General features: G+C 46.7%; 1 protein-coding gene across 1 annotated transcript in view; it reads right to left on the bottom strand.

The window, feature by feature from the left end:
• Positions 1 to 16,221, bottom strand: part of CCDC198 (coiled-coil domain containing 198) — a 23,677-nt gene extending 7,456 nt beyond the window's left edge. The window contains exons 1-5 of the mRNA XM_039538693.1: positions 15,920 to 16,221; positions 13,322 to 13,404; positions 6,575 to 6,661; positions 4,645 to 4,743; positions 2,991 to 3,174 (exon numbers count right to left, since the gene is read on the bottom strand). Of these exons, the coding sequence (XP_039394627.1) occupies positions 2,991 to 3,174; positions 4,645 to 4,743; positions 6,575 to 6,661; positions 13,322 to 13,404; positions 15,920 to 16,145 (679 nt within the window). The 5' untranslated portion in view covers positions 16,146 to 16,221. The remainder of the gene's footprint in view (positions 1 to 2,990; positions 3,175 to 4,644; positions 4,744 to 6,574; positions 6,662 to 13,321; positions 13,405 to 15,919) is intronic.
• Between the last annotated feature and the right edge of the window lie 5,806 nt (positions 16,222 to 22,027).

Genomic DNA, 22,027 nt, shown 5'->3' on the forward strand with positions numbered 1-22,027 from the left:
GACGCCACTGCCCCAAATAGATTACCATATAGACAGCCAGAGGCTGGGGGAAAGGGTAGAACACACAAGTAGAGTGAACAATGTGGTGGCAGAAAATGTCATGTCAGTTCCATGGCGGGGGGGTTCTCTCATTTTGCATATATTTAGGAGAGGATCAGCTAAATGGACAGAAAAGGGAAGGGAGAGGAGACAGTGAGGGAAGTGGGTGAGGGGGAGAAGAGGGTAAGAGGGGCAGGTGTGGGGTGACACAGAGGAGGAGGGGAAGGTTGAAGCAAACAGCCAGTCAGCATGGGGCTGAGACAGTCCAGAGAACTGGAAAAGCCTGCCCCAAACAGGTACAGGATCAGGCCCCATGTCTGTCTCCTTTTTGCATGTAATTTCTCAAAGGGCCCTGGGCTGGCGCTCAGGGAAGAAGGAGAACATAAGAACGGCCACACTGGGTCAGACCAAAGGTCCATCTAGCCCAGTATCCTGTCTGCCAACAGTGGCCAATGCCAGGTGCCCCAGAGGGAATGAACAGAACAGGTAATCATTAAGTGATCCATCCCGTCGCTCATTCCCAGCTTCTGGCAAACACATCCTCCATGAATTTATCTAGTTCTTTTTTTGAACCCAAAAAAGTTGCTGGAGGACTGGGCTTCCCACCAGCCACTGGAGAAGGGGGTGCAAAGACCCCATGGACCAGAGGGGAAACAAATACTGTTTCAGAACTCAGGCCGAAGAGATGGTTTGAGATTGTTTGTTGGACTTTTGGTTACCCCGCAGGGGCTACGGGGGAGCTATAAGTGACCTGGCCGGAGAGAACCAGCAGCCGACTGCAGAGCTGGAGCAGCTGTTGATGGGGGGAAGTTAAGGAGAGCCCACTATACCGAGGTCCACCACAAGGGAGTGAACCAGCCTTGAATCTCCTCTTCTACAGTATGCTAATTAGTGCAACCATACAGGAGTTTTACATTGTGCAGGTCCATGAACTCGGCCAAGTACCATGCAGGGAAATCAGTCCTTTTCTATTAGTGTGGACAGGTATTTTGCTTTGTTTTTCCTGATATAAATGTCTGTGTGTTACAATGAAGAAACAGCCTTAGTAACTCAATTTGGTGACCAAATTAACTGGGCATGTCTTAATTAGTAATTGGTAACTCTCAGAAAATAAACACTCAAATACTTCCTTAGAATCATGCACTCTACAGGAATAGCCAACAATCCCACAGTGTCAGTGCCGAGAGATTGGACCTGCTTTGGGCGGGGGTTGGACTAGATGACCTCCTGAGGTCCCTTCCAACCCTGATATTCTATGTAGGGCCCAGTCCCTGGCTCTGGCCAAGCTGGAGTCAATGCAGGACCCAAGAGGAGGGGGCAGAGCTGGCTGCATGCCATTTTTGCACTTTCTGAGTCCTTGGTGGTGCTGCTGACTGGTATTCCTCCTCCTGCTCGCAAGCTAGAGTAGTTCTGAGGCTCTTCTAAGACGTAGCAGCTTGTTATGGTTCCCAAGGGCATTGCTGAGGACCACTGGAACACAGCAGGACTCCAGTGATTCCCCACAAATGCCCACAGCGTACCAATACGGCAGAAGTTCAGGGTGCGGGGGGAACAGAATCTCAGCTGCCCAGTTACGGTAAATTTATGGCCCCTTCATATCGCCAGAGTGGCAGAAAGAGGCAATGGAGTTGAAGATTTTCTCCAGAGTATTTTGGATCCTGACTATGAAACATTTTTGTAAAGGGAGACCGATATCGTGGGGTCACATTCAGGCTGCTTTTCCCTGCATATGTGAAAGAGGAGGCCAGGCACAGAGAACTAAATAGGTCCTAAACATGGGCCAGAGTTGTGGTTGCTCTAACATACTCAGAAGCCATTAACTAAGAAGGTACAGAGATACCTCCCTATGAGGCTCCCCGACTTATTGCAATGCTCCGATATTTAATTCTGCTTCCTGGAGGCCATTCTGAACTCCATCTTTACGACATGTAGGATGCATTCCAGGAGACTGAATAGCTGCAGGGGTTTAGGGCAGGGGTGAGCAAACTATGGCCCACAGGCCACATCCGGCCCATCAGGCCATTTAATCCGGCCCTCAGCTCCTGCCAGAGAGCGGGGTCAGGGGTTTGCCCCACTCCGGCACTCCACACGGGGAGTGGGGTCGGGGGCTTGGCCTGCTCTGTGCGGCTCCCAGGAACCAGCTGGCATGTCCCCCGTCTCGCTTCTACGAAGTATGCGAAGGCGTGGCCAGGCGGTTCTGTGCGTTGCCCCGTCCGCAGGCGCTGCCCCTGCAGCTCCCATTGGCCACGGTTCCCAGTCAATGGGAGCTGCAGGGGTGCACCTGTGGACAGGGCCATGCACAGAGCCGCCTGGCTGCCCATCGGAGCTGGAGGGGGGACATGCTTCCGGGAGCTGCTTGCGGTGAGCGTCGCCTGGAGCCTGCACCCCTGAGCCCACCCTGCGCCCCAATCCCCTGCCACAGCCCTGATCCCCTTCCCACCCTCTGAACCCCTCAGTCCCAGCCCAGTGCCTCCTCTTGTACCCCAAGTCCCTCATTCCCAGCCCCACCTCCAGCCAGAGCCAGAACCTCCTCCATGCCCCAACAGCCTGCCCCATCCCTGATCCCCCTCTCACCCTCCGAACCCATTGGTCCCAGCCTGGAGCACCCTCCTGCACCCCAAACCCCTCATCCCCAGCTGCACCCCAGGGCCCTCACCCCCCACACACATACACCCCAAACTGGAGCCCCCTGCCACACCCTGAACTCCTCATTTCTGGCCCCACCCCCAGAGCCCGCACCCCCAGCCAGAGCTCTCACCCTCTCCCACACCCTTACCCCCAATTTTGTGAGCATTCATGGCTCGCCATACAATTTCCATACCCCGATGTGGCCCTCAGGCCAAAAAGTTTGCCCACCCCTTGTTTAGGCCACCAGTCACTGACTTGCTTAAAGTGAGAAACTTCCAAGCATCAAGTAAGTTTTCATCTCATGGGAAAATGACTCTACGTACCCTGGTCTCCATTAAAAGTTTGGTCATGCTCAATGGGGACAAGGTCTTCACCTTCAGAGCAATTGTTTCTCTGAAGAGTTTCGAGGACTTTCTTAGCCTTGAGCTCCCTCGTTTTTTGTTTGTTGGTTTTTTCCTCCCTGTGGAGACTTCTCTTCAGTGCCTCCTGGCTTTGTAAATGATTCATCTGTATGAGCAATAGAGGAGTAAATAGGTAACTCGTTTTCCAAGGGTTTAACATCTAAACTCAGCATAGCTTTAGGCTAACGATCTAATTCTGCAAACAAATAGGCACTTGAATAACTTTACGAGCTGAAATACAAATTTGCAGAACTGGGCCCTGTCAGATCACAAATTTGCCTGAGTTCTCAGTGCGATGGGTTCTCCCCAGGGTACCACCTGGAACTGGGGTATCACTGAGGCTGCTGACCCATCAGCCTGGGCTCAGTGATACCCCAGTTCCAGGTGGCACCCTGGGGAGAGGGGGAACCCGTCATCCGCAGACAGTGGTCAGGTGAGGGCTAATATTTCAAATCAGGAATAATTGTTCAGTTTTTCCAGGAAATAACAGATATTAGATTCAACTGTTATCTGAGTCCAGTGACCATCTGAATACAAATACTGAAATCTGTGCTTCTCCCCAGCCCAGTATTGATATTCTTGGCCTCATTCCCAACATGTCATTTAAGAAAAATACAGAATACCAAGCTCCTGTCTAGCACCTTTCTTCTGAAGGTCTTGAAATGCTTTACAAAGTCTCATTATCCCCATTTTACAGATGGGAAAATGAAAGCATGTGCCCAAGGTCATCCAGCAGAGCTAGGAATAAAACCCAGGTCTCCTCACTCTGTCCAGTGCTCCACCCACTGGGAAACACTGTCTCTCGTAAGGCCTGACGCTGCCTTGAGGAGAGGGAGGAAAAGGGCATATAAAACACCATCCACCAGGTAGGCCTGAACGTGAGAGCTCCACCACTTCATACGCCACTATCACTTGAGCCATTGGACTAACTCTAGCAGCTGCTATCACAATGGGCCCTCAACATTAAGAGGACAACTAGTGAGGGACACAATACCCTTAAGCCAGCATGCTCCCTACTGGCAGAGAGACACAGTTTAAGGTCTGAGATGAACACAAGGCTTTTGTCCTCTAAAGCATCCGCAGACACACATACTGAAGGTCAAATAATTAGGTACATCAATCCAATCCCACTGGAGTCAATAACAGAGGAGAACGTGGCCCAGAGAACTGCACTTCAGGCACCATGGATAGTTTCTAAGGCAAGGTGCCAGCTCCCATTGTCTGTGATTCAGTACATTGAGTGGATGTCATCAGGAAATCATTCATTTCACTTTCCCAGTTGAGTACTGGGCGGCACAATGGCAACCACTGAAGAGTGAGGAAATTCAGATACAAAGATGAGGACAAAGGGGAAGCCACAAGAGAGACAATGAAGACCAAGGCTGGTAATATAGAACCTAGCCAGGTAGAGAAATGAGTCTGAGCATCTCCCTTCCTGATCTGAATCCAGATGCAACAGCAGCTGGACCACCAGACCTACTGGCTGACTTCAGCCTCGCTGAACCCAAGCACGGATTTTATCATTTCAGTTCCCTCTTTCAAACACCTTCAAAAGCCAACAAGATAGCAGCTTTACCTCTTCTCGCTTGCGGTTCATTTCTAACATCTGCAGCTTGTGTAAGTGCTGTCGTCTTCCAGACGTATATTTTGCAGTTTGCACTCGCTTCTCCAGCTCCTTGCACAGTATTTAAAAAAAAATGCAATGCTTGAAACAAACTCACCAGCTCACGGCTTTAAAATCCAACCCCATTCCCTTCAATGCGTGAAGAGGCCACTTACCAGATACAGAGGTCTGTTGCCAACTCTCTCAATTTTATTGCAAGTCTCTCAATATTTGGTGTTTTTCTTAAAGCTCCAACTCTTGGGATCAGGTTATTACTTAAAAATCTCAGCTCAAATATAAAAAAAAAACCAAACCAACCCAGTTTCTGGCCCTCCTGGTTGCAGAGAAGTTTTAAAATGTGACTCACAAATTGGCCAACAGCTGATGAAAAATTACAGCTCCCACATTACTGACTTTTAAATAATGAGATTTTTTTAAAATCTCATGGGGTTTTGGGGGGGGGGGCTGGCTCATCATTTTTGAGTGGCTGGTGTTGGCAGTACTGCATTCTCACTGTTCTCCTCTTGCTCTGATAGGTAAATACCACTCTAGTTTGTGCTATAGCTCTGAAGTTTTACAGAGCAGTATATTAAGTCACAAGCGGAAAGCGGCACCTCCTATGAGGCATGTTTTTGGATGCTCACCTGGAGACAGCTGATTTTTTTCAAAGATGCTGAGTATCAGCTGCACTCATCAAAGTCAATGAGCAAAAAGCGCGTTCAGCAAAGGAATACGAACAGCTGTAAAATCCAGTGCAATGTCACCAACGCACTGTGTGGACAATTGCCGCATACAGAGAATGTGGTTTGCCTGCTGCAGCACCTCTGAAAATCAGGCCCTAACACCCAGACCAGCTAAATATTTTTGATGTCTAACTCCTGCTCAAATCAATGGGCGAGAGGCACCTAGCTACCTCTGAGGATCTAAGCCGTAAGTGTCTCACATTGAATATTCAAAAACAGAGGGACTCAATATTAGTGAATGTTGTTTTGACCCCTTGGCTTACTGATGCTAGACTGCAGTTGCTTTAGCTAGAGCTAGGGTGACCAGACATCCTGATTTTATAGGGACAGTCCCAATTTTTGGGGTCTTTTTTCTTATATAGGCTCCTATTACCCCCACCCTCTGTCCTGATTTTTCACATTTTCTTTCTGGTCACCCTAGATCCCATCTGCCAGGCTGCTCAAAATTAAAGATGAGGGAAGCCGCAATCTCTTATTTTGCACCTGTAAGAGGCCTAAAACGACTCCCGCCCCGAGTCCAAAGGAAGTTTACTTTTGACTTCGATTTAACCAGGATCCAGCCCTAAATGGAACACTCCGGCCCCAGGCAACTTCCCGAAAGAGCTGGTCAAACTTTTCCCCCTCCCCTCCCCACGTTGTTGTGGCCTGTCTGTTCACCAGTGCAGCTCTCAGCTGGCCGAAGCTGAGAATGCCTGGGATGAACAACCACATGGTCTGTTCTCACTTGCATGGGTGCAACCACGTTGGCTTTGATGGTGTCATGTGAGCGTAATAGAGAAGACGATTTGGGCTTAAAATGAGACCTCTCATAAATGACTATGGAGAGAGACGGGCACAGCACGCCTGGTGGGAAGTGGCTGACTATGAACTTCATCTAAAGCCCATTAGAATCATAGATTATTAGACACTTCAGGAGATCATCTAGTCCAACCCCCTGCTCAAAGCAGGACCAATCCCCAAATTGTCCCCTCAAGGATTGAACTCACACCCCTGGCTTTAGGAGACCCCTGAGCTATCCCTCTTCCCCAATTGAAGTCAGTGGAAGGCTCATACTGACTTCAGGTCAAGCCATGTAAATGATCAAAGCACATGTCTGCAAAGCTGTGGGCTCCTTGAATTTCCCAGCGTGCCAGTTTTACCTGTATTGCGGAGACACCCACCTTTGCTTTTCGGGCCGCTGCCCCTTCCTGCTGCCTGAGGAGCTTTTCGGAAGCGATTACTTGTGGAAGATCAGCGGGTTCCAGCTTCTGCAAGTCCAATATTTCTAACAGTCAGCGTTCCTCAGGCCATGCGGTCATCAAACAGAAAAGCCAGACATTAAAAGGGCTCGACATTTTTCCACATAGACAACATAGGCCCGGAATAGGCACGAAAGAGCAGTATCCTTAATAAATACTCTAAGATCTCTTTGGATCTCAGCATCCGTTGGCATTTATTCACGGAGGGCCATAGTACGAGTGGACAGAACTGAGGAGAAACACCTGAGTTAGCGTTTAACCCAATCTAAACTTTAAAGATGTGTGCTTCTTTTCAGATTGATTGTCTTTATTACCATGTATTTGTATCACTGTAGCACCCAGAGACACCAGCTGAAATTGGTGCCTTAGTATGCTACATGTTGCACATACACATAACAAGAGACAGTCCCTGCCTCAGAGAACTTACAGTTGAAACAGATGTAGGGCGTCAAGGGAAACTGAGGCATAGAGAGGTGAAGTGACTTGCCCAAGGTGATGCAGCAGATCAGTGGCAGGGTCAAGAATAGAAGCCTACTCTCCTATGTCTCTGGCCCTGTCTGCTAGACCATGCTGTCACAGTTCAGGGCTCCTCCACCTATATTCCCCTCCATGTTCCACTCTAGGCTCCCAGCTGTAACCTCTCTTAGGCAGAGACCCACCCCTCTCTTCCTCCTGAGCAGGGTTTTACCAGGCTGCATGGTTCCCTGCCTACACTGCGATATCCCCAGCAAGCCAGATGGCTTAGACACTCTGTGTTGCGCTTTTCTTTTTCTTCAGAGGCGATGAACAGCACAATTGCCCGCAGCTAGGAGTTTCTTGGCAAGCACATTTATTCTTAAGGGGCAAACACTACAGAGAAAACATTAAAAATAGAGTTCCTGTACGAATGCTAACATCTTACCTGGGGTCACCCATCAGTCTCATGGGGCCACAGGAGGCCAAGGGCCTTCCAACCCCTCGACTCCGGCTATTTATCCCAAAGTCCTTTCTTGGTCTGTTGGTCTCTGGAGAATCCAGCTTGAACCAGTTTACCCAGGTGCTGATAGCTCTCTGGAGGTGTCACACACTGAGTGACTTTGCCTAATTACCCCCAACACATTCTTAGCTCTAGGTGGGTTGTGGCAACCCTCCCCCATGGAATTAGACAAGCTCTGGCTCACAATGACACACAAATTTAATACAGGAAGATCTCCCAATGATATGGTGGGGAATTACCATATCTGTCACACATGCTGCTTCTCTTCTAATGTTCTGTCCAGTAGTACCTTATTCAGTGATACGTCTCATGGTGTAAGGTATCTTCAAGGGGACGGAGGGAGGGGAAAATCAGGCCCTTCGTCAGGATCATTTTATTCACATGAAAGCACATGTTTTATTTTGTAATAGCGCTGACCAGAACATTTCTCCAGGACGTCTTTTTCCCATCAAAATTTCTATTGATGGAAAGTTTCCAAGCAACTGTCGTCTCAGATCTTTTATTAAAGGGTAAATGCCATACAGTTGTGTTTGAAATGGTATCTGCCATCAAGGCTAAAAACTGCAGATCCCTTTACAGGCAGCTGAGTCTGGAGTTTCTTTTTAAGGAATTAAGAGACCGGCTTAAAATGGGCAAAACTGCAGGGGGTCTTTATTGTTCAGGAACCTCTGGTACCTGTTTGTGGCATTGGAGTCCCAATCCTGCTCCCATAAAAGCCAGTAGGCATCTTGTCAATGACTTCAGTGGGAAGAAGACTGGACTCGTGCTTAATGCTGGACATTAACTTCCACGTGTATGAACACGCCCTAAATTGTGACTATACTTTAGCCAGATATAAGGAATCAGCGCAAGGACGTCTTGATTTGCAAAGAAACAAAGACAGTAACTTAATCATAAAAAAACTATCACTTAAAGCAAACCGGAAAATTCAGAGTTGAGTCCATGATGCTGTTTCACTGCCATTCTAGCTGGTTGGGGTTTTTTTTTTGGCTCCGTCCAACCTAACAAAGACACTCGGGACCCAATTCCAAGCCCACAGCAGTCAATGGGAAAATCTCCATTGTTTTCAATGGGCTTCGGATCAGCCCTGTAGACGTGATTGTAACGGTCATTTCTGCTTTCAGTAATATTCTTCCTACACATGGTAGGGTCAGCCTAAAACCAGTGGCAGTGTCGCTATAACCCTCTGAGCCTCCTGTGGTATATGGCAGAGGTCCCTTTCTGTGACTCTTATGCTGCTCCTGACATGTGTCAATGGGAACCTTTAAGGCTCTGGGCCAGACAGATTAAGGCCACCATGTGTATTCAGGACAGTAATTATGCACGTGCTTAACTATTAGCCAACACGGGGATGAACTGAAGCATGTGCTTACGTGCATTTCTGAACTGAGGCCTAAGCCCAAGCTGTGCGTTAGGTACCTTGGCGGATCTGGGACCTACGATGACTTACCAATGATCACAAAGAGCCAGGAATCGAGCCCGGGTCTCCTAAATCTCGAGCCAGTGACTTAACCAGAGGGCAATCCCGCCTCTCACAAACTTGTCCTAATAAAAAAGTTTCCTGTCTTTTGTTTTGTCTCCATTTACACTATTTTCTTTAATGCCTGAAAAACTAATCTGAAGTTGTACGAATTTAAGAGATGACACTAGATGGCAGCAACGAATACCTCAAATTACAGAATGCAGTGTAGTTGCCGCTGTGTCGGTCCCAGGACATTACCTTGCACCTCTTGCCTTTCTAATATCTTTTATTGGACCTACTTCTGTTGGTGAGAGAGAGACATGCCTTTGAGCCACACACAGAGCTTTTCTTCAAGTCAGACCTGAAGCTGAGCTCCGTATAGCTCGAAAGCTGGTCTCTCTCACCAACAGAAGTTGGTCCAATATAAGATATTACCTCGTCCACCTTGTCTAACTACCAATTATAGTCCAGGCTGTAAATCTTTCACCAGTGCCACCAAAACAGTGAATATAATGTTGCTAGCGGCAGGCAGATAAACTCACTAATCTATTAGCAGATCCTACTATGGCCAAGAGGAAGGAGAAGGTTCAGGCTTTAACGTTCACTTTTGCTGAGTGGAAGGAAATCTGATCTCTTCTTGCACCTTTGTACATTTCACAGATTGTTCCTCAGGACTCAGACCATAGTTGGACTCTTGAAAAGGGAGAATCTTATTTCTCCATTTTGTTATGTATTACTGAAAATGTTTGCTCTGGAAAGGACACTGCTGTTCTATTTTGATGACAGTGTCTAGTGGCATTAGAACAAGCATGGGGGGAATAATAAACTCTCTAAGTAATAAACACTATTGACAATAGTCATATGCTAATCAACGGTCCTATCGTTTTTAAACTTACTGCATCAGACCCGTGCTCCCAATATGGCCGCCGCTTCTGAGGAAGGTGTTAAGAACCCTGCAGCAGGCAGAGGTAGCAGAATCAGTGGTCAGGGGGCCAGGGGGCCTGACCCATCCATTTTCTCCAGGGCAGACCTCCCACCCCCTTCCTCTTCTCTTCCCCCTCAGGACTCACTCCCCGGCCAGGCCAGCAGGCAGGTGGAGGAGTCCGGCCAGGGAACCCCGGGAAGTTGTGGGAGCCATGTGGACCCTCCACCGTTCCCGCCCCCCCCCCCGCCGGCTCCCCGCCCAGCCCAGGGCTGGTGGAGGTGGAGGGTCCGTGACTCCGCACCGGCTCCCTACAGCTGCCTGTACGGCTCTGTCCCTGACCTGGCTCCTGCTGGGGGTGAGGGGCGGCTCAGAGCTACATCCTGGCCATGATAAGAGCAAAGCTGGCAGCTCTGGGGAACCTCAGTCCCTCCACCTGCCCTGGGCAGCAGGTCTGGGGGGCGGGGACACGGAAGGGGGCTGCTTTCGGTGCCACCCCACCCCAGCTTGGCCAGGAGCGGGGCCTCTGGGGTAAGAGGAGGGGCTCTGTGGGGAGGCAGGGCCTTGGAGGAAGAGGAAGGATAGGCCCCCACTCCCGTACCCCCCCATTTTTGGTAAGGCTCCGACGCCCTTGAGCATAACCTGCCCCTTACACTAAGTATCATTGTGATCTCATGGGGGCAGGCTGTGCCACATCTGCCTTCTGTGGAGTTCTTGCACCTTCCACCGAAGCACCTGGTGCTGACCACTGTCAGATCCAGGGCACTGGACAAGATGGGCCGAGGGTCTGGCAGTGCCTATGCTCCTAATTGTTCAGCTCTGTAAAACTCTCTGTTACCATTAGATGGCTGTTTAATAAGAGGCCGGATCTTGCACTCAGGCTGAGTATTTTCCCTTCTCTGTCTCCACTTTCCCTCCGGCTCCCAGTCATGGCTCTAGGTAGAGAACTGAAAGTAATCAGCCGAGCTATTGGCAGGGCAGGGATTTTACAGCCAAACGCAGCTGCCGCTAGAAACTGCTCAAGTGAAGAGAGGATTTTGTTAGGAAAATATTAGACTTCTTTAAGTCAGGGCTGGCCTTATGCGTGGGTGACCACCCAAGGTGCTGTGGTCGGGGGGTGCTGTGGTCAAGAGGCAAGACGCGGGACAGGCCTGGGGTGTGAGGCCACAGAAGGGAGCTCGGGGCAATGGGGGGAAGGCAGTGGGGCCTAGGAGCAATGGGGGGATAGGCAAGGGGCCAGGGGGGGCAGTTGGGGCCTGGGGGAATGGGTGGGGAGCCCAGGGAGGCAGCAGGGGCCAGGGGTGCCAAAATACAAATGCATCCAGGGCGCTATTTTCCCTAAGGCTGATCCTGTTCAAAATCTGTCTTTCACGGGGCGAGAAGGAGGGGAAGCTAAGGAGGAAAATTTATTAGGCACTTAACGACTGAATGAATCAAATGCTCTTGGGCCATCCACAAAGCTACCTGTTTGTGGGTAGTCTGGCTCCAGAGCATGACTGTTGTCACTTTAAGGTTACAAACATGCCAACCTTTGGCAGTGATGTTGCCCATAGAGTACGGGGTGGCGTCTGCATACAGAAGCTGATGTATGCTCAGTGCAGGACTCAAGTGGGGCCTACTCCCTAACCTTGGAGGTGGTAGGGGGCCAGTTGCCTGGTGCAACTTAGAGCCACCTCAGAGCTGCTCTAAATTGTACCCACTGCCTATGAGCCCAAGAGACCATTCTGGTACCTAGGCATTACCAGAACACGGAGACACTGCAGCTACACCCACCTACTCCACTCTATCTATGGGAGGGGGTGATGTGGAGCAGTTACCCCAGTTCTCTGCCAGCTGGGGATTCCCTCTAGCCAGCTCACAAAGGTGATGTTGTCTCATAGCTGGCTCATAATCTCTGCTCTCTCCTGGGGCTACAAGGTCAGTGGATCTCTAAAGAGCCGGATGAGCAGTGCTGCAGGTAGAATATTTCTAGGTAAATGCTAATTGAATGGCCTGTTTCTAGCTGCCTTTCTGGAAGACATGCTTTAGCCAAACCCAAATGATGGGCTCAATGCCGGGGTAGCTGGGTAAGATGTACAGGCCTGTGCTACACAAGAGGTCAGAGCAGATGCTCTAATGGTCCCTTCTGGCCTTCAAATCTATGAATACCTCGACTTACACATGCTGTCCCATTGACTTGGTAATATCACCGTAATGGGATGACTCACCTGAGTAAAGCTTCATGGTGGTTTGAGATTGAGGCCCACGTAATAAAAATAAGTGTCTTGAGTATCTCACTGGTTACCATCAACTACCCAAACCAGCGTGCTCTTCAAAAGGCAAAATATTTTCCAGTCTGATATAAAGATTTAACCAAGCTGGCAACACACAGTCAGTGCTCGGCTATTCAATGGCAGAAATGCAGAATTTAACAGCGCTTCTTAGCTGTCTACACTGGAAGCTGCACTTAGCCTGGTATAAAACTGAATTTAACAGCAGCGCTGAACCTTCCTTACCCCCATCGGAAAGACCTTTTCGCCATGAAAAGCAGTTGTAGCATTTGCACAAATCTCTAGTTAGGCAACGTGTGGAAGGCAGAAAGGCTGGACCTGTGGCTAAGGCACTAGTGTGGATCTGGGGAGAGCTGGATACAATGCCCAGCTCTGGCACTGATTTCCTGCCTGGCCCTAGGCAAGCTGCCCAGTCTTTGGTGGCGCAGTTCCACAACTCTCAAACAGGGCTGCCTCACAGGGTGTGTGAGGCTAAAGTCCATTAATGGCCGGGCAGTGCCCAGATACTACAATGCTGGAGGCCATTTAAGAAAAGAGCTAGAAAAAGGCACATAATGGGTAGCATTGGGCTTCTAGTCACTCTGGCTCTTCTACTAGGAGGAGACTTGATCTCTCACACGCTAGCAGCTCTGCCGGCCCGTCCAATAGAGGGCCGCAGTGCACAGCCTTGCGGAAGGACAGGTAGACAGACAGACCCACACAGGAAGCATATTTTTATATAGTCAGGCTGTTTGGCATTCCCTTTGACTGCTTCCCTTTTACACGGTGTGAATCAGGATTAAGGCCACTGATGTAAATGGAGTGACACTAGTGTAAATCCAACCCACTCTCTTCACAAAATACCGTCATTTAAATAATTCTGAGTTAGAAATAATGACCAGCGGAGCTATAATTTCTTACCAATATAGTTCATTCTGATGGCTTAACTATATCTGAGTACAGAAAAAAACAAGACATACCCGGGCATGATTACAAATAAAATGGGATGTTCCCATTAAATCCAAGTAACTCCTTAGGTAGCCTTTTAAATTCATCTTACTTGGAGTCTTCGAGGCGGATGCTGTTTAATAATACTTGTTTCTCCCTTTTCCATCATGATGTCAAAAGAAATGGGTCTGGGCACTTAAAGGAACAGAGAAGGAGAAGAAGCCAATAACAGTTTTAATACAATCTCAAATTGATCATTAACTATTAGGCTTTATTATGCAAAAGCTTCATGACCTTCTAGTTATAGTGTAACATGACCTACCGTAGCCCACGCTCCCAAAATACAACAGCACATGGGAAAAAAAAATGCGTCCACTGGACACCAGAGCTGAGTGACTATCAGCAAAAAAATCTTCCCTGAATACTTGCTCAAAACTGTCAATGAATTCCCTTTATCCATGCTCACGGCCTTTGCTTTCCACAGGCATTCCTGCTATCGGCTATTTCTGGCACGGATAAATATGGACAATCACACACACCAGTATTGGGGAAAACAGAAGTTTAAATGGACGTGTTCGAGTGTCTGCGCTTGGCTTCTACACTCAGTCAGGGACTAGAAACAAAGCCATCTGATTCACTTGGCCAGTTGCCACCAAGTGAGGGCTTTATCCCACTCCCAGTGAAGGTATAGGGAATCTTCCATTGACTTCAGCTGGAATTAAATCAGCCCCCACCAGTGAAAAGAAAATGCCCGCTGAAAAGGGTCTGTGTTTAATCCACAGAGGACAAAATCTCAAGGCGGCTTATTGATTATTATGAAGAACAAATACACTAGAGAAAATTGATCTGCTCGCCGATATTCCATGTCTGATAGAGAGGATGAATTCATCTGATTAAAAGACTCACTCGGCTCTACTGGACACACATACAATGTTTAATTATTGAACACAGAATTAAACTTTATCAACTAGTTAACAAATAAGGAACTAGAGACATTCGCTGCTCTAAATACTTTTCACGTTTTAGCGGAAAAAGTCTCAAATAGCTGACTTTTCAAGAGAAAATATTTAGTAGCCATTAAGCATATAGGGGGAAAAGCAGCATATTCAGAAGCCACTGTTTAGAAGCCACTGTTCTTAAATCCATGGGGCTAGTTAGTGCCTAAACAATTTCTGATTGTGAAGTAGAAATACAAAGACAGTGACTCATTAAAATATTAGATGCCGCATGAGCTTAGGACTTAGATGCAGTGGATGGGTTAGCGGCATGGGACTCGGAAGGACCTTCCAGATCTTCCAGATCTGATATTGAGCTGACCTGCTGCGTGAACTTGGGTAAGTCATGTCACCTTTGTATGACTCTCATACACTCCCACCTTTATTAATCATTTATTTGGCTTGAGGTACATAAAAACGGCCATACTGGGTCAGAACCAATGGTCCATCTAGCCCAGTATCCTGTCTCCCAACAGTGGCCAGTGCCAAGTGCTTCAGAGGGAACAAACAGAACAGGCAATCATCAGGTGATCCATTCCCTGTCGCCTAGGTAGCACCTAGGAGCACCAGTCATGAATCAGGACCTCACTATGCTAGGTCCTGTATAACCTCAGGACAGAAATAGGTCCCTGCCCCCAAAGAATTTACAATCAAAGTCTATTTAGATTAGATTGTAGGCAGTTTAGGGCAGTGGTTGACTCAAGGGTCTGTACAATGCCTAGCATACCAGGGCCCTGATCGGAGATGGGACCCTGGTGCATGACTATAATACGAAGCCCCGGCCTAAATTTAAGAAATTCTACTGTTTGTTTTCTCCCTCGCTCTTCAATAACGAAGATACCTCACGTGCTCTTAGAAAGTGTAACAACACATGCTGAAATGAATCCCCGTGAATGGAATAAAACATTTTGTGTAACAGACATTGGTTTGTTTAGACAGTGGCACCAGCTAATTCATCATTCACATGTGATACGCTCTTATTGTCAAAAACAGCACGTCTAATGGAATATGGCCCTGCCAGAGTGGACTTTTTGCAAATGAACTTGCTAAATACCCAGTGGTTAGCTCTTTGCTGAACGGAGTAGTTATTTAAGTGCTGTTGCTGTCATAAAACGTTCCAAATGTCATGCTGCATATCCAGAGCCAATCTGTATTCATTCCTAGACCCGGTCTGCTCCTGAAATGCATGATGCATCCGATGAAGTGGGCTGTAGCCCACGAACGCTTATGCTCAAATAAATTTGTTAGTCTCTAAGGTGCCACAAGTACTTCTGGTTTTTTTGCAGATACAGACTAACACGGCTGCTACTCTGAAACATGTGTAAGGATGACTCTCACAATCAAGGATTGCATGATCTGGGCTGTTTGAGATTTAAATAAACAATTGAGATAGTTTTCTAAAACAAGCTGAAAAAAATGATTTTTCCCCCCAGTGCTGTAATATACAGGAAGTGTCGGAAACAGACACATGCCTAGAACAACACACACACACACACACACACACACACACACACACACACACACACACACACACACACACACACACAAAAAACTGCATTTGGTAAACCTTCAGCTTTCTACCATTTGTCTTAGTTAAAATGCAATGATTTTCTGCTGAGCCATATATCTATTTGGCAACAGAGAACACGAAGACCAAATAATCAGCCAATCCAAGCACCCTAGAAAGGGCAGTCGCTTATCCATGGCCAGGTTACCTGTGGAGCATCTGCCATACAGAGTTTCTCTTAGGGGTGGAAGCTGCCTTTGAAACACTGGATTTCGCTCTTCCATGGCTGCAAATGAGCATAAACGTCTCTCTTCCAGGGTGCTGTGAAATCCACACACGGCAGACGTGCAAGGGGAAGTAGGCACCTCCTCTCTGGTTTGCACTGGTGCCACTTTTGTCACCTTATGATGAGCCCTGGAGTAGCTCAGGCCCATTTTACCAAGTTACAAAATTCAAAGAACAAAAAGACTGTGTGCAATAGTTCCTGGACTTGACCATAGCACTGATCTGTGTCTTGGGCTCCCTTTGAAGGCAATGCCTGTTTGTAAAGCTCCCAGGTGCCCTCCAGGGCAACTTTCACGGTCTGCCTGACCATACCCACACACAGAGCTGATTGGGTGTCTGGGAAGCCAGTTTCCATGGCTATTCCTCCCCAAGCCTTTCCTTCCTAAATCCAGATTTGGTGAGTCCAGTTAAACATTGACCCGGGCTGGCCACTTCCTGGAGCAGATGAGAGCCTGGCTGCTATTGAATATTAAACTAATCCAGGGAAGTCTGAGGTAAATACCAAATATCAGATAATGGCCTCAGTGAGTCTTTCTTGCTCCCATAAATATTTGCATCTTAAAAACACTTCTCACTAAAAGTTGCTCATTTAATCAGTGATTGACCTTGAGAAGTTTCCCTTTGCTTCTATGACCAGCTGGTTTGTAAAAATGTTGATTTTACTGAGGAAATTTTGTCCATGAAGTGCTAGCAGGCAGAGGGAAAGGACTCCGGCATTGCAGCCTGCAGCTGAAGAGGAAAAAGAAGGCCTGTGAAGTGCCACATTTGAGGAGCCGCTTACTCTTTACTCTAGAGTTACACTGGTAGAGCTGAGAGTGTATCTGGCCCAGTAACTTCCATCAACTTGCCTGAGTGTAACCAAAAGTAGGATGGCCCAAAGGGGAGCGAAATAGAAGAGAATAAGCCATCCTTTTGTGTCTCTAGTAATTTCTGTGCTAAACACCAGCCTACTTGGAACTTTCCACACCTCACAGTGCGAACCCACCTGGTGCCTAGAATAATAATCCATCATCCATATTAATTCTCAGTTTCCGAGAGCACAACTTCTTTGGACAGCTGGGGATCAACGACATTAGGAAGACAGAGCTTTGGGTACCCGAGGAGGATTGTTTGTGGGGCTAGGGTAATATTATCAGCATTTTTGCACATGCCAGCATGGTGGGCTTAGTAAGACCGCAGCTATTGATTAAGCAGGAAAATACATGGACAGCAGCCAACGATATATGTGTAAGGTTCCGAGCTCAGTTTAATTCTGTACAGGGACTTACATTCATTTAGAAGAACAAAGGGTATCTGTCAATGCAGCGGGGCATATATGCGGATTTGAGACTAACAAAGCTCTTTCCTGACTCTCCTCTTGGGAAAGGAACATTAAAGGGACCAAGGGCAAGATGTGTTAAGGCATTTAGCTGCCTACAGATGCAGCTAGGTGCCTAGTGGGCTTTCCAAAGCACTTCGATATCTGACTCCCACTGAAGTCAATGGGAGTTAGGCACATCTGAAAAACCCACTAGGTGACCATCTGCATCCTTAGGCACCTGAATACCCTGACAGATCTGGCCCGAAGCGTGTAAGTGCTTTGCTGGATCAAGGCTTTATGCTGTTGCTTGGGAATGTCGTACACACCAGCCCAGAGAAGTGACGCAAACTTCACCTGCTTGGGCTCTTAGTCAAAAGGCCACAGACCAAGGAGGCCTCTCTTGTAAGGTGTAGCACGTGCAGACCTACAGGAAATGCCTAATGTCCCTGAATGCTGAGCGCTTAGTTTAAGGGCCTTAGAGTAACACCTCAGTAGCCGGACCACTCCTGGATCATACACACGCCAGGGGCATGAATAGCAGGAATCAAATTCAGCTCGAGATTGGAGTCAATATTTGTGAAAACATTTTTTAAGAACAATGATGACAGCACCTAAAGACTCCAACCAAGATCATGGCCCCCTGGGTGCCAGGAGCTGTACAAACACAGGATAACAGAGAGTCCCAGCCCAGAAGAATTGCCAGTGGAACTAAAGAGTAGTATCACCCCCAATTTACAGCTGGGGAACTGAGGCACAGAGAGATCCAGTGACCTACCCAAGGTCACACAGGAAGTCTGTGGCAGAGCCAGGCATCAGATGCAGCTCTGTTGAGTCCTAGCTGAAGTCCCCCATTCTACGGGGGGAAGTCCACTGAAATCAATGAGAATTTTGCCAGGCATTTCAATAGTGGGCCAGGATTTTACCATGTATCACTGTTTTGAGTTCCTTGGCCAACTCTAGCTGTCATTCTGGCCTTTCCTCCAATCCCATTTTCATCATAAAGGATTGGCAGGTTTGTTTGGGGGGCAGGGGACAGTTAATGAGCAGCCAACATTGTGCAGTGGACCTGTGTAATGCGATCAGATAGGAATGACATTCCTTGGCAGAATTTACTCATCCACAAAACACTTTTACTGCGCCATCAAGTTAATGTTTATACTGCGAAGCATTTTTCACTGCTCATGACGTTCCTTCACAATTGAATGGAAATTGTTGATACAAAACATGAGGTCTCTGGTGACATGCTGCCAGATGACGGGAGGAAACAAAAATACATAGCGCTTGATTTTTTTTATTTTTTTTGACAGAGCTACACCACAATATGTGTTGTTTGAGTATGTGGATTTAGTGGGCTGTATGGCATTTGCAGTTGCAACACTCAAAAAAAGGGGATTGGTATTTACTTAGCACCAAATATTTTTCACAGTTTGCTATATACTTATCAGGCTTGGTCAAAAATGCCAATTTTGCTCTGGATATTAAAAACAAAACCCTCAACTTCCTGAGCAAAAAAACCAAAACATTTCACAAAGATTAAAGCAAAAAATAAAATCTGATCAGTTGTGGAAAATTGTTTCTAGTAAATTTGTTTTTACTGCATTTGGTAATTTTTGTTTTTCATTTTGTTGGTGCAAAAATTGGAAAATGACCAAAAACGAATTGTATCAGACAGAGTGAGAGTGAGAGAGAGAATAAGTGTGTGTATAATTTTTAAATAGGTATTTCTGGTGACCCCTACAGTGAGTAAGCTTAATTCTGCAATTGAACCCCTTAATTATTTATTTCCCATATATCACCATCCATGCTTATTGTGGTAGCCTATATTATGTGCATAACAATGGATCAGAAGCTTGTTTTAAGCTTCAACCCTGCAAAGACTTACACACACTGTGAGTTGTCTCATTGACTTTAACGGATCTACTCACAGTGTGTAAAGTTAAGCACATGTGCAAGTCTCTGCAGGATCAGGGCCCTTCTCTGCAGAGATAGAACACGACACACGGTGAAGAAAAATTTATAGAAAAAATGTTAATCGTTGTTAAAAACACGGACAATAGTGACATGGCCCAGCAAGAGTCATGGATTCTGAGGCCAGAAGGGACCATCTAGTCTGACCTCCTGCATGACGCAGGCCATAGACCTTCCCCAGAATAATTCCTAGAGCAGATCTTTTAGAAAAACATCCAGTCTTGATTTGAAAATGGGCAGTGATGGCGAATCCACCACACCCCTTGGTAAATTGTTCCAGTGGTTAATTACTCCCACCGTTAAAAATTTACACCTTATTTCCTGTCTGAATTTGTCTCACTGCAACTTCCAGCCATTGGATCGTGTTAGACCTTTCTCTGCTAGATTGACGAGCCCATTTTTAAATATTTGTTCCCCATGTAGCACTGCAGGGAACTTGGAGGGAGGAGCACAAGTTGCAGGAGGGAAGACTTTGGAGGGGGCACCAGGAGGGGAGATTTGTATTACAATTTGTACTAAGCATTGGCTGTCAGGCTAAGCAGATGTTTTCTAACATGTGTCGGGGCCCCGTAGAGCTCTGAAGGGGGCTCATTTTCTTAGGTAGAAATCTAACTGTTAGTTACAAGTACTGGTTAGTTACAAATTTATCACTCACGGTTTATATTAAGGGTCCGTTTTCAAAGGGTTAATACATGATTAATTGATGGTATAAGCATGGGTAGGATATGTCAGAAGAAGAGGTTATAACTCATCCTTAGCAGCTACCTCTTGACCCATTGGATTTGATAACAATTTGTAACAATTGATGAACCATTTAATAAAACCTCAGTTAACCATTTATTAACCCTTTATGATTTATTTATACATAGAACCTTAATATAAAGTGTGACTAGTTCACCACTGGTGTAAGTCCATTGACGCTATCACATAGGGCATCATGATGACAGGTCACTGGACTTTATACCAGCAATACCCTGGGGCTAGTTATTACGCACGTAGGCATTGCATTTTGTGAGCGGTGAAACATGAACACTAAATAAAATGGGGCACAAAAGCAATTTATGGCAGCAGATTTGTTGCCTAGTCGTAATAATCTGCTTGCTTCCTCCCTGTCTCTGTCTCCAGCTTTCCCTTTCAAATTCACGTTACTGTCAATGGAACAAAACCCCATGCGGTGGCCAAAGGGCTGAGGGGTGGGGGGGATGTCTCACATTTTTTTAAAGGGCACAGGTTCACTCCAGCAGAAGTGTGCAAATTAAGTCAAAAACTGATGCCCTGACAGCCAAATGGTTTCATCATGCGTCATCGCCGACGGCCATCATTGCCCAAAAGTGAGACATAAATATGCGTACAATAGCTGCATGCTTAATATGTTTCTGCAATCCTATTGCTTCACTGTTACGTGTGGTACACCGGTCAGTATGTGTACAAAATGGGTATATACTGGCATGTGCATTTCCGTAGGTGCATTTACAAACACTGTTGAAAATGTGTCCCTGAAGCTATGTACTGTGCTTGGACACCCTCAGCTTAGCTCATACTGTGTAGTGTTGACAAAACGATGAATTGCGCCTTAAGTTATTCAAGGCTCAGATAGGAAGATGGCAATTAAATATGAGAGTGATGGGTGTCTCAGAAATATCCAAGATAAAAGAAGTAATATGGAAAGAAATCATGCATACAGGGAATTCATGGGAGGCCAATCAAGCAGCATCTTAGGGGCCCATTTACCCTTTGACTTAAAGTGCATAACACTTATACAGTCCTAAATTCAGCCATAAATGCAAAACCGGAATGTTACGAAACTCAGACTGCCCCCATGAAGTAAGACTAAATGAATTTAGAATGCCAGAGGGACATTTGACCTTCTCTAGATCTATGGAGTAGACCTTTAAGCTGGGCAATTGCTTGAATCTCATTTGCAGCACCACAGCTAAATACAGTCTATTCGCTAGGTGAGACTTAACGAAGAGAAATAATCACCTCCGAAGCCCCTGTCTGAGAGCAGAAGTATATGGTGCACGTCTCCAGTGTCTACCCTGCAGGCATATTACCTCATTAGGGAATGTAATGCGGAGGGACAACGTGTATTATACTAAATGAAGTTTTTGATAAGTAGGATTCTGGTTTATGAGAGGAAGGATGGTCTGGTGGCTGGGGCACTAACCAAAGACATGGGAGACCTTGGTTCCAAGTCCTTGCTCTGCCACAGATGTCCTGTGTGATCTTGGGCAAGTCACTCAGCTTCTCTGTACCTCAATTCCCCATCTGTAAAATAAGCCTAGGCTTGAGATGGCTGGCCAGCTAGGGTACCAAAGCCAAGAAACTGACAGACGTCCGCCCTACTTAACCTTGGCATTGGAAACAGGAGAGGACAATGATATTTCTGCTTCAAAGTGAATACTTTCTATTCCCTTGGTCGTACATATTACTTGTCTGAATAGTAACAGAGCAGAAACTGGTTGCGACAGTCCACTGTACTGCAAAAATGCTTGCATTTTTCCTTGAAGCTTATGAATGGCTGTACATGAAAGTCAGACAGACATATAGCTACACACACAAGGCTAAGCATATGTAATGAAATGGGACAGTGATGTGGTTAATGTTACAGAATTGACTGCCAGTATAACAGCTGGATAACAGCTAAACTTCAAACAAATCCCTAAGTAATAAAAAAGAAGTACTCAGAATTATGCAAATTGGCTGATTGTTGCGGTTGTTAGTTTTGTTTAACGTGTATATCTCCATGAAACTGATCAAGGT

Source organism: Mauremys reevesii, linkage group 4 (assembly GCF_016161935.1).
Source record: "Mauremys reevesii isolate NIE-2019 linkage group 4, ASM1616193v1, whole genome shotgun sequence".
In the NCBI taxonomy this organism is placed as follows: domain Eukaryota; kingdom Metazoa; phylum Chordata; order Testudines; family Geoemydidae; genus Mauremys; species Mauremys reevesii.